This window comes from Bison bison, unplaced genomic scaffold (genome assembly GCF_000754665.1).
Source record: "Bison bison bison isolate TAMUID 2011002044 unplaced genomic scaffold, Bison_UMD1.0 scf7180017858048, whole genome shotgun sequence".
NCBI classification, from domain to species: Eukaryota; Metazoa; Chordata; class Mammalia; order Artiodactyla; family Bovidae; genus Bison; species Bison bison.
The window spans coordinates 2,355,817-2,371,461 of NW_011488621.1; the positions used below are offsets into that span (position 1 = coordinate 2,355,817).

At 38.0% G+C, this 15,645-nt stretch overlaps 1 protein-coding gene across 1 annotated transcript in view; it reads right to left on the reverse strand.

Moving 5' to 3' along the window:
* The window catches only part of DECR1 (2,4-dienoyl CoA reductase 1, mitochondrial), a 43,508-nt gene that overhangs the window by 9,334 nt on the left and 18,529 nt on the right, over nt 1-15,645 (reverse strand). Inside the window, exons 2-5 of the mRNA XM_010862079.1 lie at nt 13,561-13,763; nt 12,324-12,381; nt 12,115-12,201; nt 11,031-11,178 (exon numbers count right to left, since the gene is read on the reverse strand). Of these exons, the coding sequence (XP_010860381.1) occupies nt 11,031-11,178; nt 12,115-12,201; nt 12,324-12,381; nt 13,561-13,763 (496 nt within the window). The remainder of the gene's footprint in view (nt 1-11,030; nt 11,179-12,114; nt 12,202-12,323; nt 12,382-13,560; nt 13,764-15,645) is intronic.

Here is a 15,645-nt window from a genome sequence, read left to right on the forward strand (position 1 = left end):
TCCTTCTCCAATGCATGAAAGTGAAAAGTGAAAGTGAAGTCACTCAGTCGTGTCCGACTCTTAGCGACCCCATGGACTGCAGCCTACCAGGCTCCTCCATCCATGGGATTTTCCAGGCAAGAGTACTGGAGTGGGGTGCCATTGCCTTCTCCGATCCACCCATTTAAACAGGAATAAATCAGAACTAAAACTAAATTAGCAGGGACTTCTGCCTTCAGCACCATGGACTTGCCTTCCTCCTGAAACATAAAGAAATTGTAGCAAATATATGATACAACTATTTTCAGATACTGTTTAGCAGGGAGGCAAGACAGCAATTTCTGAGAGAAGAAAGACAAATGAAATGAGCCCTAAGATCACATTTTACATAAAGGTACTATACATATACTACAGTATGTACTCCATATATATATACATATTATAGTGTATATTACAATCTATGTAGTATATATCGTATATACATATGTCATATAGACTGTGGCATGCTGCTGCTGTTGACTCGCTTCAGTTGTGTCTGACTCTGTGCGACCGCATAGATGGCAGCCTACCAGGCTCTGCTGTCCCTGGGATTCTCCAGGCAAGAACACTGGAGTGGGTTGCCATTTCTTTCTCCAGTGCATGAAAGTGAAAAGTGAAAGTGAAGTTACTCAGTTGTGTCCAACTCTTCCTGACCCCAAGGACTGCAGCCCACCAGGCTCCTCTGATCCATGGAATTTTCCAGGCAAAAGTACTGGAGTGGGTTGCCATTGCCTTCTCCAGACTGTGGCATAAGGAGTGGGAAAACAGTAAAATATAGCATTATCACTGTGTCTAGGAGACAGACTGGAGTTTGGGGAGAATGAGGAAGTTTGAATTTGTGAGGAGATTAACCCCAAAGAGAAAAGTATGTAAAATCCTTGAGTCTGGTCAGACACCAAAATGTACTTGTTAGGCTGAGCGTCCATAAGGCCAGGCGAAGAGTAGCTACCTGGGAGTCATAAACGGAACAATTCCCTGAGTACACATAGGCTGGGAGATAAGCGAGTCCACGTAGTCTTGTTGAGTATCAGAGCTTTCAGTGGAAAGTTCAGAAGGGCTGTGCATCAGTAGGAGGGTGTTTGTTGTTCAGCTGCTAAGTTGTGTCCGACTCTTTGCAACCCCATGGACTGCAGCACCCCAGGCTTCCCTGTCCTTTACCAACTCCTAGAGTCTGCTCAAATTCATGTCCACTGAGTCAGTGACACCATCCAACCATCTCATTCTCTGTTGCCCCCTTCTCCTCCTGCCTGCAATCCTTCCCACCATCAGGATCTTTTCCAGTGAGTTGCCTCTTCATATCAGGTGGCCAAAGTAGGAGGATTTAATTAGCCCAAAATAAAGTCTACTCTAGACTCACCTGATCCACCAGCTTTTAATTCAAAAGGAAATAGAAGTGCATACACATATGGACATACCACATACACACACACACATGCACACAGCTCAATGACATAAGATTTATAGCATGCAACCCAAAATCACTACACACGAAAAGACACAGAAACAACCAGGGAAAAAATCAGATAATAGACACAGTCTCTCAGAAACGACACAAAGGAGAGAATCAGCAGATAAAGACCTTTCAGATGATATTGTACACTGAACAGCTACATGCAAAAAAAAAGATTAGAACATATCCTCACATTGTATTCAAAAATAAACAAAAAATGAATTAAAGGCCTAAATGTAAGACCTAAAACTATAACAGTCCTAGAAGAGAATAAGGGAGAACACTCTCTGACATAAATCATAGCAATATTTTTTTAGATCTGTTTCCTTAGACAAAAGAATAAAGGCAAAAATTAACAAATGGGACATAATTAAACTTAAAAGCTTTTGTACAACAAAGAAAACCATGAACAAAATGAAAGAAAAACCTACTAAATGGGAAAAAATACTGACAAATAAGATAACCAATAAGAGGCTAATAACCAAAATAAGTAAATAACACATACAACTCAATATTAAATAAACCAAACAACTCAATTAAAGAATGGGCAAAAGACCTGAATAATCTATTTCCAACGAAGATATACAGATCTCCAGCAGGCATAAGAAAAATGCTCAACATTACTAATCATCAGAGAAATATAAATCAAAACCATAATGAGATATCACCTCACACCTGTAAGAATGGCTATCACCAAAAGTCTACAAATAACAAATGTTGGCAAGGATGTAGAGAAAAAGAAACCCTAATATGTTGTTGATGGGACTATAAATTGGTGCAGCCATTATTGAAAACAGTATGGAGTCCTCAAAAAATTAAAAGTAGAATTACCACATGATCCAGTAATTCCATTGTTGGAAAGAAATGAAATGAAGAAAAGGAATACACTAATTAGAAAAGATACCTGCACCCCAATGTTCATAGTGGCATTATTTACAATTGGCAAGATATGGAAGCAATCTTAAGCATTCATCAACAGATGAATGAATAAAGAAAATGTGATGTATATATACACAATGGAATATCACTCAGCCATAAAAAAGAACAAAATTGTGACATCGGCAACAACATGAATGGTCCGAAAGAGTATCATGCTTAAGGAAATAAGTCAGAGAAAGACAAATGCTGTACGTTATTGCATATACTTGGAACCTAAAATCTAACATGGACCGTACCGTGTGCTCAGTTGTGTCTGACTCTCTGCGACCCCATGGACTGACGCCCACCAGGCTCCCCTGTCCAGGGAATTTTCCAGGCAAGAATCCTGGAGTGGGTTGCCATTCCTTCTCCAAAATCTAAAATAAATGAATATATATGACAAAACAGAAGCAGGCCCATGGATATAGAGACCAAACTAGTGGTCACCAGTGAGGTGAAAAAGAAGGGAGTGGTGAGATAGGAATACAGGGTTGAGACACAAACTGCTGGGTATAAAATAAGCAATGAGGACACATTGCACAGCACAGGAAAACACAGCCACTATTTTGTAGTAACTTTAAATGGAGTATAATCTGTACCAATATTGAATCACTATGTTACACACCTGAAACTAACAGAATATTTTAAATCAACTATACTTACAATTTTTTTTTAAAGATAGTAGAAAAGACTTCTGTTCAAGACGTCAGAATAGAAGTATGTGCGCTCATCTCCTCCTGCGAGACCACCATAATCACAACTAGTAATTGCACAACCCTCAACAGAAGGACACTGGAGCCCACCAGAAAAAGATACTCCAAAGCATATTCTTTGTCTTTGGACAAAGCTGCAGGGAGGTGGTAGGAGGGGCACAATCATGATAAAATCAAATCACAACCCCACTGGATGGGCAACCCAGAAACTGGAGAAAAATAATACCAAAGAAGTTCTCCTACTGTAGTGACGGTTCTAAACCCCACGTCAGGCTTCCAACCTGGGGATCCAACAGAGGGACTGGAATCCCCAGGGAATCTGACCTTGAAGGCCAGAGGGATCTGATTACAAGACTTCCACAGGACTGGGGGAAACGGAGACTCCAGTCTTGAAGGTCACAAACAAAATCTTGTGTGAACCAAGACTCAGAGAAATGCAGCAGTAACCACCACCCCCCACGCCCCAACACAGGAGACTGAAGCAAAACTACCTGCCAGTGTTGGAGGGTCTCCTGTGCATGTGTGGGTCAGCAGAAGCTCACAACAGGAGGCAGGGAAGAGGCAGCAGCAGTCTCAGAAGGTCCCCCTTGATGTAAACCCTCTTGAAGGTCACCAGTAACCAGACCAAGAGCCCATAGACCCAAGGGTTGGATTGGCTCAGGCCAAAACACGACCAGGGAGGGGACGCAATCCCACTCATCAGCAGATAATTGGATTAAAGCTGTTCTGAGCAAGGCTCTGCCCACTAGAGCAAGACCAGTTTTTCCCACCACCAGTCCCTCCCATCAGGAAGCTTACACAAGACTCTCCATCAGCGGACAGACAGAGGAAGCAAGAAGAACCACAGTCCCACTGTGACTAAAACAAAAGCCACATTACAGAAAGTTAATCAGCATGAAAAAGCAGGAAGTTGTGTCCAGATGAAGGGACAAGATCAAACCCCAGGAAAACAACTAAATGAAGTGGAGATAGGTAACCTCCCAGAAAAAGAATTCAGAATGATAGTGAATATGATTCAGAATCTTGGAAAAAGAACAGAAGACCTACAAGAACTAAAGAACAAACAAACAGAGATGAATAATACACTAGAAGGAATCCACAGCAGAATAACTGAGGCTGAAGAACAGATAAATGACCTGCAAGACAGAACGGTAGAAATCACTGCCACAGAACAAAATATAGAAAATAGAATGAAAAGAAATGAATACTGCCTAAGAGACCTTAAGGACAACATTAAACACATCAACATTTGCATTACAGGGGTCCCAGAAGAAGAGAGACAGAAAGGATCTAAGAAAATATTTGAAGAACTAATAGCTGAAAACTTCTCTAACATGGGAAAAGAAGTAGTCAGCCAAGTCCAGGAAGCACAGAAAGTCCCAGGCAGGATAAACCCCAGGAGGAACACACCAAGACACAGTAATCAAACTGACAAAAATTAAAGACAGAGATAAAATGTTAAAAGCAACAAGGGGGAAATGACAAATAACCTACAAGGAAACTCCCATTAGGCTATCAGCTGATTTCTTAACTAAACTTGTAAACCAGAAGAGAGTGGCATGATATATTTAAAGTGATGAAAGGGAAGCAACTACCATCAAGAATACTCTACCAAGCAAAACTCTCCTTCGGGTTTGATGGAGAAATCAAAAGCTTTCCAGACAAGCAAAAGTTAAGAGAACTCAGCACCACCAAATCAACTTTACAACAAATGCTAAAGGAACTTGTCTAGGCAGAAAACAAGAAAAGGAAAAGATCTACCTATAGAAAATAAACCCAAAACAAGAAAACAGTAATAGGATCATATATATTGATAATTAACTTAAATGTAAATGGAGTAAATGTACCAACCAAAAGACATAGACTGGCTGAGCAGATGAAAACATGTGCATGTAGGCACTTCCACTCACCACATCACTCTGCTTGATCCCCCAAATTGTATGTAATTATTTTATATTGTTAGGTTAATCATGTTCCCATTATGGCTTGCAACAGTAATTATCTTTCATTTTTTATTTGGCTACTGATTGTGTCAACATCTTTTACTATTGTGACTATGTAACCATTACTCACTTAGTACCATGGTATCACGACTGGTCAACAGAAAATAGAAATCTGTATCACCAAAAGTAGCATTTAATAGAAAAACCTGTAATCATTTTTAAAAATCCAGATGCATATCAGAATTTTCTTGGAATTTTTTGAAAAATACAATACCCAGGTATTGTTTTTTCTTCAAAGCCCTAGATATGATTCTAATGAGCAGCCATGTTTAAAGACAACTGAACTCTATGACGATCTTTTACTTTTATCTAGCTTGTTTCACATTCTCTATTGTACATTCAGTGCTCCCATTTCATTTAGTTTATGTTTTCCAGTTTCTCCACCTTCTCTTTTTTTTTCTAATGTTCTTTCTCAAGCCTTTAACAAGCATAGTAGAAAATCTTTTGTATACAAGGCTTCCCCGATAGCTCAGTTGGTAAAGAATCCACCTGCAATGCAGGAGACCCTGGTTCAATTCCTGGGTCAGAAAGATCCCCTGGAGAAGGGAAAGGCTACCCAATCCAGTATTCTGGCCTGGAGAATTCCATGGATTATAGAGTCCATGGGGTCGCAAAGAGTCGGCCACAACTGAGTGACTTTCACTTTCACATATGTATAATATATATATTTTTGAAGATTTATGAATTTTTGCCTAACTAAAAAATTTATGACATTTTGATTTCACCTGATTGACTTAGTGTGAATAGAATGCTAGATTTCTAATTTTAAAAATAGATATGCAACAAGAAACAAAGGTTTACTACATAGCACAGGGAACAAAGTCAATATCTTATTATAACCTATAATGGAAAATAATTTCCAAAATAATATATGTGTATATGTATAACTGAATCACACAAGAAAGGAATTCTACTTCTTGAAATTTAGTAATGTTTACCTTTTTGTCAGTTTTTCTAAATGTCCTATGGAAACCAAATAACAAATGAAATACAAAATTTTAAATATAGTTCTGTAGGATATAAGATTAATATAAATATAAAACTATTATATTTAAATTATTAATGACATCATTCAAGACACATCTATTCTTATTTTTTCTGTAACTGATAAAATATTCTCAGAGAAATATTAATATGTCTCACTATGATTATATATTTCTTCCTTTTCCCTTACATTTCTTCTCAGCTTTGCTTTATATATCTTTGTTTCTCTGTTGTTAGGTGTGTAATGATTTATGATGTCTATCTCCTTTGTGAATTGTACCTTTTATCATTAAAAATATCATTTTTGTTTAAAAAAACAAAAGATGGAAGAAAAAATGATATTGTAAGTATTCTAAAATATTTCAAGGAAAACATGAGTATAATTAGAAATACAAAAGTAGAACCAAATAGAACTTCTAACACTAAAAAACATCTGAAATGAAAAATCAAATAAATGGTCTTAGTTGCAGAAGAAAAGATCCATGCTCTTGAAGATACCACAAATATCAAGCATGGAAAATAAAGGACAAAGAAGGGATAAAAATTGAGGGGAAAAAAAAGGCAGAACGTCAATGAGCTGTGGAAGTATCTAGCATGTTAACATATATATAATTGAAGTCCCAGAATAAAGGAACAGAAAAATCATTTGGAGAAATAAAGACTGCAAATGTGCTATATTTGGTAAAAACTACAACCTCTAGAGACCAGATGGAGAAGACAATGGCACCCCACTCCAGTACTCTTGCCTGGAAAATCCCATGGATGGAGGAGCCTGGTGGGCTACATCCATGGGGTCGCTAAGAATCGGACACGACTGAGCGATTTCACTTTCACTTTTCACTTTCACACATTGGAGAAGGATATGGCAACCCACTCCAGTGTTCTTGCCTGGAGAATCCCAGGGACGGGGGAGCCTAGTGGGCTGCCGTCTATGGGGTTGCACAGAGTCAAACACGACTGAAGCGACTTAGCAGCAGCAGCAGCAGCTAGAGACCAGATAACCTACTCTTTTATCGTTACTTCTGTTATTACCTAGAAAGGGTCTATGATCCTCTGGATCATAGAAAAAGCCAGAAAATTCCAAAAGACATCTGCTTCACTGACTATGCTAACACATTTGACTGTGGATCACGACAAACTGGAAAATTCTGAAATTCTGAAAGAGACAGGAATACCAGACCATCTTACCTGTCTCCTGAGAAACCTGTATGTAGGGCCAGAAGCAGCCGTTAGAACAGGACATGGAACAATGGACTAGTTTGAAATTGGGAAAGGAGTACATCAAGACCATATATTGTCACCCTGCTTATTTAACCTATATGCTGGGTTCATCATGCAAAATGCTGGGCTGTATACTCACAAGCTGGAATCAAGACTGCTGGGACAAATAGCAACAACCTCAGATATGCAGATGATACCACTTTAATGGTAGAAAGTGAAGAGGAACTAAAGAGTTTCTTCATGAAGGTGAAACAGGAGAGTGAAAAAGCTGGCTTAAAAACTCAACTTTTAAAAAATGAAGACCATGGCATCTGGTCCCATCACATCATGGTAAATAGATGGGGTAAAATTGGAAACAATGAAAGATTTTACTTTCTTGAGCTTCAAAATCACTGTGGACAGTGACTACAGCCACAAAATTAAAAGATGCTTGCTGCTTGGAATAAAAGCTATTAAAAAACCTAGACAGCATATTAAAAAGCAGAGACACTACTTTGCCAACAAAGGTCTCTATTGTCAAAGCTATGGTTTTTCCAGTAGTCATGTACAAATATAAGAGTTAGACCATAAAGAAGACTGAGAGCCACAAAATTGATGTTTTTGAACTGTGGTGTTGGAGAAGACTCTTGAGAGTCCCTTGGACTGCAAGGAGATCAAACCTATCAATCCTAAAGGATATCAACCTTGAAGGTTGATATTCATTGGAAGGACTGATGCTGAAACTGAAGCTCCAGTACTTTGGTCACCTAATGTGAAGAGCTGACTCATTGGAAAAGACCCTGATGCAGAGAAAGATTGAGGGCAAAAGGAGAAGGGGGTGACAGAGGATGAGACAGTTGGATGGTATCACTGACTCAATGGACATGACTTTGAGTAAACTCCAGGAGATAGTGAAGGACAGGGAAGTCTGGCATTCTGCAGTTCGTGGGGTCGCAAAGTGTCAGACACAATTAAGTGACTGAACAACAGACTAGGAGGAGATATTCTAAATACATACTATATCTCACAAAGTACTCAGTACAGAGTTTATGAAAATTTTCTACAAATCAATAATAAAAAGGTAGAGCAAAATGGAACAACAGACTGGTTCCAAATAGGAAAAGGAGTACGTCAAGGCTGTATATCATCACCCTGCTTATTTAATTTATATTCAGAGCACATCATGAGAAACACTGGGCTGGAGGAAGCACAAGCTGGAATCAAGATCCCGGGAGAAATATCAATAATCTCAGATATGCAAATAATACCACCCTTATGGCAGAAAGTGAAGAAGAACTAAAGAGCTTCTTGATGAAAGTGAAAGAGGAGAGTGAAAAAGTTGGCTTAAAGCTCACCATTCAGAAAACTAAGATCATGGCATCCAGTCCCATCACTTCATGGCAAATAGATGGGGATACAGTGGCAGACTTTATTATTTTGGGCTCCAAAATCACTGCAGATGGTGATTGCAGCCATGAATTAAAAGACGCTTACTCCTTGGAAGGAAAGTCATGGCCAGCCTAGACAGCATATTAAAAAGCAGAGACATTACTTTGTCAATAAAGGTCCATTTAGTCAAGGCTCTGGTTTTTCCAGTGGTCATTGATGGATGTGAGAGTTGGACTATAAAGAAAGCTGAGTGCAGAAGAATTGATGCTTTTGAACTGTGGTGTTGGAGAAGACCCTTGAGAGTCGCTTGGACTGCAAGGAGATCCAACCAGTCCATCCTAAAGGAGATCAGTCCTGGGTGTTCATTGGAAGGACTGAAGCTGAAGGTGAAACTCCAATACTTTGGCCACCTGATGCAAAGAGCTGACTCATTTGAAAAGACTCTGATGCTGGGAAAGACTGAAGGTGAGAGGAGAAGGGGGTGACACAGGAGATGGTTGGATGGCATCACTGACTCAATGGACATGAGTTTGGGTAAACTCCGGGAGTTGGTGATGGACAGGGAGGCCTGGCATGCTGTGGTCCATGGGGTCACAAAGAGTTGGACACCACTGAGCGACTGAACTGAACTGAACTGAAAACTGTCAGGTTACAGCATCTATAACTGACAGGAATTTTGGCAGAAAAAAACTGGCTCCATCTTTTAAGAAGCCTGAGCTAATATAATTTTAATGAAGTCCATAGAATTTTAATTTTAATCCAATGTGATGAGTAAAAATAGATCAAAGTCTATATTACAATGAAAGACAATAATGAGAAAAGAAAGGAGAGTCAGACGGAAATCAAGAATAACAAAGACAGGCAGGGGATGAAAGAAAACAGACAAGACAGGGAAATACCAAGTGATGAGAGAGACCAAGATGAAGAAATAAACAGAGAAACAAAAGTGAAGAGTTGATAGAGAGTGAGAGAGAGACAGACATATGGAGAGAAACAGAGAAATGAGTAAGAGGTATGGAGAGAGAAAATCAGACACAATGTGGATAATTCTCAAATACACTTGAAAAAGGATATAGTAAGAAGACATATAAAAGAGATACAAGGATCCTGGGAGAGAGAAAAGAGAGAAGTCAGCCCACACTTCTCTATCTCCCCACTCAATCATCCTTCTTTAAAAAAATTTTTTTAAAAAGCAAATTCCCTATCTCAATCATATTCACTTTGCTATAATAGGAATTAAAACATAGGGTTTCAACTTCAATAAGAGAACAGGGAAAAGATGGAAGTTGTTAGCACACGTGTAGAAAAAAGGCTAATGCCCCTCTAGAATCCTTCTGTCTGTTCCTAGATCCTTTCTCAAGCTGATTTGAGAATTATCCACGCTGTACAGAAGAAGAAATTGAATCTAATGAGACAAAAGCTTTGAACCAACAGAAGGAAACTGATCAGCTCCATGCCACTCCCCTCAAGCCCCAAAGGGCATCCTTCAAGTAACACAAGGATACTTCCTCCTGGTCCTGGTTCGGAATACTCTATCACCTCTCTGAGAAAATACCTGCACCCTTCAAGTCCCAGCCACAGCCTGATCAGGGACAGTGTCTTATTCACCTCTGTCATTTGGACATGTAGCACAGGGTATGGTACACAAAAGTCATCAGTGAGTGTTAAGTGAGTAACTGTACACTGATTCTAGACATACTCGTTTTTCCAGTGGCCGTGTATGGATGTGAGAGGTGGACTGTAAAGAAAGCTGAGCACCAAAGAATTGATACTTTTGAACTGTGGTGTTGGAGAAGATTCTTGAGAGTCCCTTGGACTGCAAGGAGATCCAACCAGTCCATCCTAAAGGAAATCAGTCCTGAATGTTCATTGGAAAGACTGATGCTGAAGCTGAAACTCCAATACTTTGGCCACCTGAGGTGAAGAACTGACTCATTGGAAAAGACCCTGATGCTGGGAGGGATTGGGGCAGGAGGAGAAGGGGACAACAGAGGATGAGATGGCTGGATGGCATCACTGACTTGATGGACATGAGTTTGAGCGAACTCCAGGAGTTGATGAAGGACAGGGAGGCCTGGCGTGCTGCGGTTCATGGGGTCGCAAAGAGTCGGACACAACTGAGCGACTGAACTGAACTGACTCACTTGATACCATTGCATCACGACTGGTCAACAGAAAATAGAAATCCATATCACCAAAAGTAGCATTTAATAGAAAAACCTGTAATCAGGTTTTTCTGAGTGACTGAACTGACTGTACAAGTACAGACATTGCATCATTGAGTATCCCAGGGCTTAGCACAGAACCTGCACACAGTAGGGATCCAATTAATATGTGAAAAATAAATAAACATACCTTTCTGTGCTTTGATTAGTTCCTTCCCAATTGCTAGAGTCACAAAGGCTGTGCCATTCAGAACTATGTCAGTTATTGTCTTCCAAGCATTAGGAGAGAGTCTTTCAGAGGGAGAAATAAAATTCCCTGCTGCATTGTTTATCACAATCTAACAAGTGAATAAGGCAAGTTATAGAAACTTAGATGAGGAGGAATATTTTTCCTAAAGAGCTTTTATTTCTGAAACTTAAAGCTAAAGTCCATAGTCTGTTAGGAACAATACTGTGAGATTTGGTTCAGTTTTACTTTCTGTGAGCCTTTGAAAATTTCCTATTATTGTTTACCAAATTTTGGAATTCTAATCCGTGTCTCAAAATTAGGGTAGAGTCTATTACTAAAAATATACATATAGATTAAGCATGTCTAGGATGTGATTATTTATTTCAAGGAATCTCAATTAAAGTGCCTTTAATTTCTGATATCATTTTGGCTTAACTTAGCTAATGAAATTCTTGGTTGATGACCAACTTCTTCAATAACAATAAAAATTCCACTTAGTTCTATAGTAGATATTGATTTGTCCAAAAATATCTTTAACATAGAAAAGTGCTCTCTTTGAGACTACTGGAGAAAAGGCTTCTTTCCAATATGCGAACCAAACAAAAGCAAAACATCCATGTATATCTCAGGTCTTATAAGGAGAAATCTGGAGCTTTTTTGTCCGTTTCCTTGTTTGTATTATTTTCCTCCATGGACAGAGATAATCCAAAATTATAAAGAAAAGCAAAGAGCATGAATCATTTAAACTAAATATTGTGCTCTTGGATAGCTACTCTTATTTCATAATCTTATTAAATATAGTGAAATAAGGTTTGTTCTATATGATTATAAATGTATTTTTAAAGTGTTGCTAAAAGGAAATAGTATAGCAGTCTACCTACTCTACTCCCTAGCAAAAAGAGCTGGCTTTTTGCTAGCAGAGGAGAACAGGGGCTTCTTAACATAGCACTTGCTCAGCATCAATATTTTATTTCATTAATACACCTTGGTAGGTGCTATCAACATCAAACACCTCATACTGTCGCCTCATCACCATCACACTTACATCAGGATGTCCGATGACTTTGATGGTTTCTGACACAGCGTTTTGCACCATATCAGGGTCCCTCACATCACACTGAATTGCATGAACCTGCAAAACAACAAAAACAAAAAGAGTTCTACATTTTTCAGACTTCTTAATCCAGAAGCATGAGTCACTTACTTAAGCATGTTATCATTCCGAAATCTGATTTAAATAACTTTTTAATGTACCTTATTTCCAGTTTGAGAAGATATCTGCTCTGCAGTTGCTTTCAAAACATCAATTTTTCTAGAAAGAAACACATGGTACTTTGCATGAGTTCTGAAATAACTTCATGTTATATTTTTCTTTTTAATTTCATAAATTAAGAAAGAATTTACAGTTTAAAGACATGTATTTTGAGGACAATAGAAAAGCTAAATCTATAAACAAGTTAGTTTGAGTGCATTTATTTTCCAGAAGTTACATTTAAGCAATTTTCATATATCTGACATTAATTGATAGAATTAGTTTTAAGCCAGTTAAATTTTAAATTATTTCTTTAATTATATTCTTTTCTATGTGTTTTCTTGTCCAGGCATGCTTTAGAAGGAAAATACATTCCTGGAATGATGTAAGCTTAGGTTAAACTATTTTTAAAAAATCTATGTTCTATATAAATCTATGTTACCAGATTTTATACCAAATTGATGGGTTTGGACAACCTAGATGTACTCAGAATCTTACAAGCTTCAGAAAAACAAACACACAAAAGCAATGTAAATCACATAGTATTACAAAGACAATAATATATTAACACACTTAAAAACATTGCAACATAAAAAAAAAATGTTCTGGCCAATTTGCATTAAAAGAAACATCTGAAAGAAACTCCTTTGGGCCCTTATAAATTATACAGTGACTTATCATTCAGACTATTATTTAGCCTATCTAAAAATTTTACAGTATTCCAAACTGAAAGAAAGGATAGATTTTTTGGCCAGTCTCTAAACCTCTAACTTGAATAGCTATAACATACCAGGACATGCCTAAATAAATTCTTTCCACAAGGCCTCCCCCTTCCTATATTCATCACAATCGATGTTTTGAAATATTTGCCCGTCTTATAGGAAATGGAAGCATTCTATCCATTATCCTGGTGCAAGGTTAACTATCTACTGAATCAGTAATTATAATCACTCTCACTGAAAACAAAGGAGCCTCAATATAGTACTTTATTACTTCATACACAGAAAAAATTCTGTCGCTGAATTTGTGAAGTATATTATCAGTTCCATCATCAATCATTACTTCTATCATCACAAATAATAACTGACTTTTTCCAAGGAGATTTAAATCATCTAAAGACTATTTCATAGAGATTAAGATGCAAATCAAACAAATCTGGCAAAAAGTGTTTTCAACATTGTAGCACAGACTTATTCCATCAATAGACTCTCGCCAGGCAACTTACTGAGACTCACTCACCGGCTGGCTATCACGCACTGTGCACCCAGGCTGGACAGACAAGTTGTCATTCCTTTTCCAAGGCCAGTGCCTCCCCCGGTAATAAATGCTACTTTTCCTTGAAAACTATTGGCTGGTAGCATCACTTTTGGAAAAGGTGGAAAGAATTTAGACTGCAAAGCTTCATTGTTTTGATATAATGTTTTTGTTCCATAACTGAAAAACTAATAGAAGAAAAAAGAATTGAAATAGGCATACTTGTGTTCCCACAAAAGATATGAGATTTTAAACTTATTCTTTAATATTGGTCAAATTCGTGGATTAACACAAACACTGTAAACATATTGGTACTATATTTAACCAATTTTTGTACTTTTTCTGTTGGAATGTTAAGTAGCTTAGTAGAATGGTTTATAGCAAGGGCTTTGGGGCTAGACTAGGAGAGAACTTTCTCCCTAGTCATACAACCTTCAGCAAGTTATTTAATCTCCATTTGCCTCAATTTCTTCTATAATTGGAAATAATGATGGAACCTTCCTCACGGTCATTATAAGCGTTTCACGAGACAATATAAATAACATACTTAGGAAATTGGATAGCACATAGAAAACACTCTATAAATGCTGGCATTGTTAGTTCATGTGTTAGCTTAAATTTAACTTAAAAAAGCTTAAAGCATGTTTGTCTTTTAACAAGAACAACTTGGAAAAAAATCACATTCCATCTTTTGAATCACTTAAGAACACTATAAAAATCCTTTATAAGGTTTATCAAATCAAATGCCTCTTCTCATGTTGTCTTTGAATAATAAATTTAAAACAGGAAAAAAATACTTGTTATAATTAAAATGGGGGAAACTATAAAACCATTTTCAACTAAAAAAGTGTTTGGACTGCCTTATCCCGTATTTTACAGCTTACCCTCATATTACTTATCGAAAACACTGCTATTCTCTCATTTTTAATTATGAAAACAAACTTCTAAGTGTTAAACACAAAAACAAATAAAGAGCTAACATATTCATTAAGTGTTTACCACGTATCAGGATTAGAAACTAATTGTCACCACCCCATGAAATAGGTGCTAATTTTACCCCATTGTACAGGACGGGCCCAGAGAAGATAAACATGTTGCCCAAGTTGCAAAATCAAGATTATAAAACCTTGCATGTTGTCTCTTTATATTCACTGAGATACTACTGAGTTTAATGATCACACTATTCGGGTATCTGATATTTCCCATCAGGTCACGGTTGTAAGATTAAAACTTCAGAATATATAATTTCCCACTAGAGCATTCTTATACATTAAATGGGCTGTCATTATTTGTCTTGAGATATCTAGAAATTTACTGTAAGGAAACAGAAGTCAATAACTTCAGTTCAGTCGCTCAGTCGTGTCTGACTCTTTGCCACCCCATGAATCACAGCACGCCAGGCCTTCCTGTCCATCACCAACTCCCGGAGTTCACTCAGACCAACATCCATCGAGTCAGTGATGCCATCCAGACATCTCATCCTCTGTCGTCCCCTTCCTCCTGCCCCCAATCCCTCCCAGGATCAGAGTCTTTTCCAATGAGTCACCTCTTCACATGAGGTGGCCAAAGTACTGGAGTTTCAGCTTCAGCATCATTCCTTCCAAAGAAATCCCAGGGCTGATTTCCTTCAGAATGGATTGGTTGCATCTCCTTGCAGTCCAAGGGACTCTCAAGAGTCTTCTCCAACACCACAGTTCAAAAGCATCAATTCTTCAGTGCTCAGCATTCTTCACAGTCCAACTCTCACATCCATACATGACCACAGGAAAAACCATAGCCTTGACTAGACGAACCTTTGTTGGCAAAGTCATGTCTCTGCTTTTGAATATGCTATCTAGGTTGGTCATAACTTTCCTTCCAAGGAGTAAGCGTCTTTTAATTCATGGCTGCAGTCACCATCTGCAGTGATTTTGGAGCCCAGAAAAATAAAGTCTTACACTGTTTCCACTGTTTCCCCATCTATTTCCCATGAAGTGATGGGACTGGATGCCATGATCTTCATTTTCTGAATGTTGAGCTTTAAGCCAACTTTTTCACTCTCCACTTTCATTTTCATCAAGAAGCTTTTTA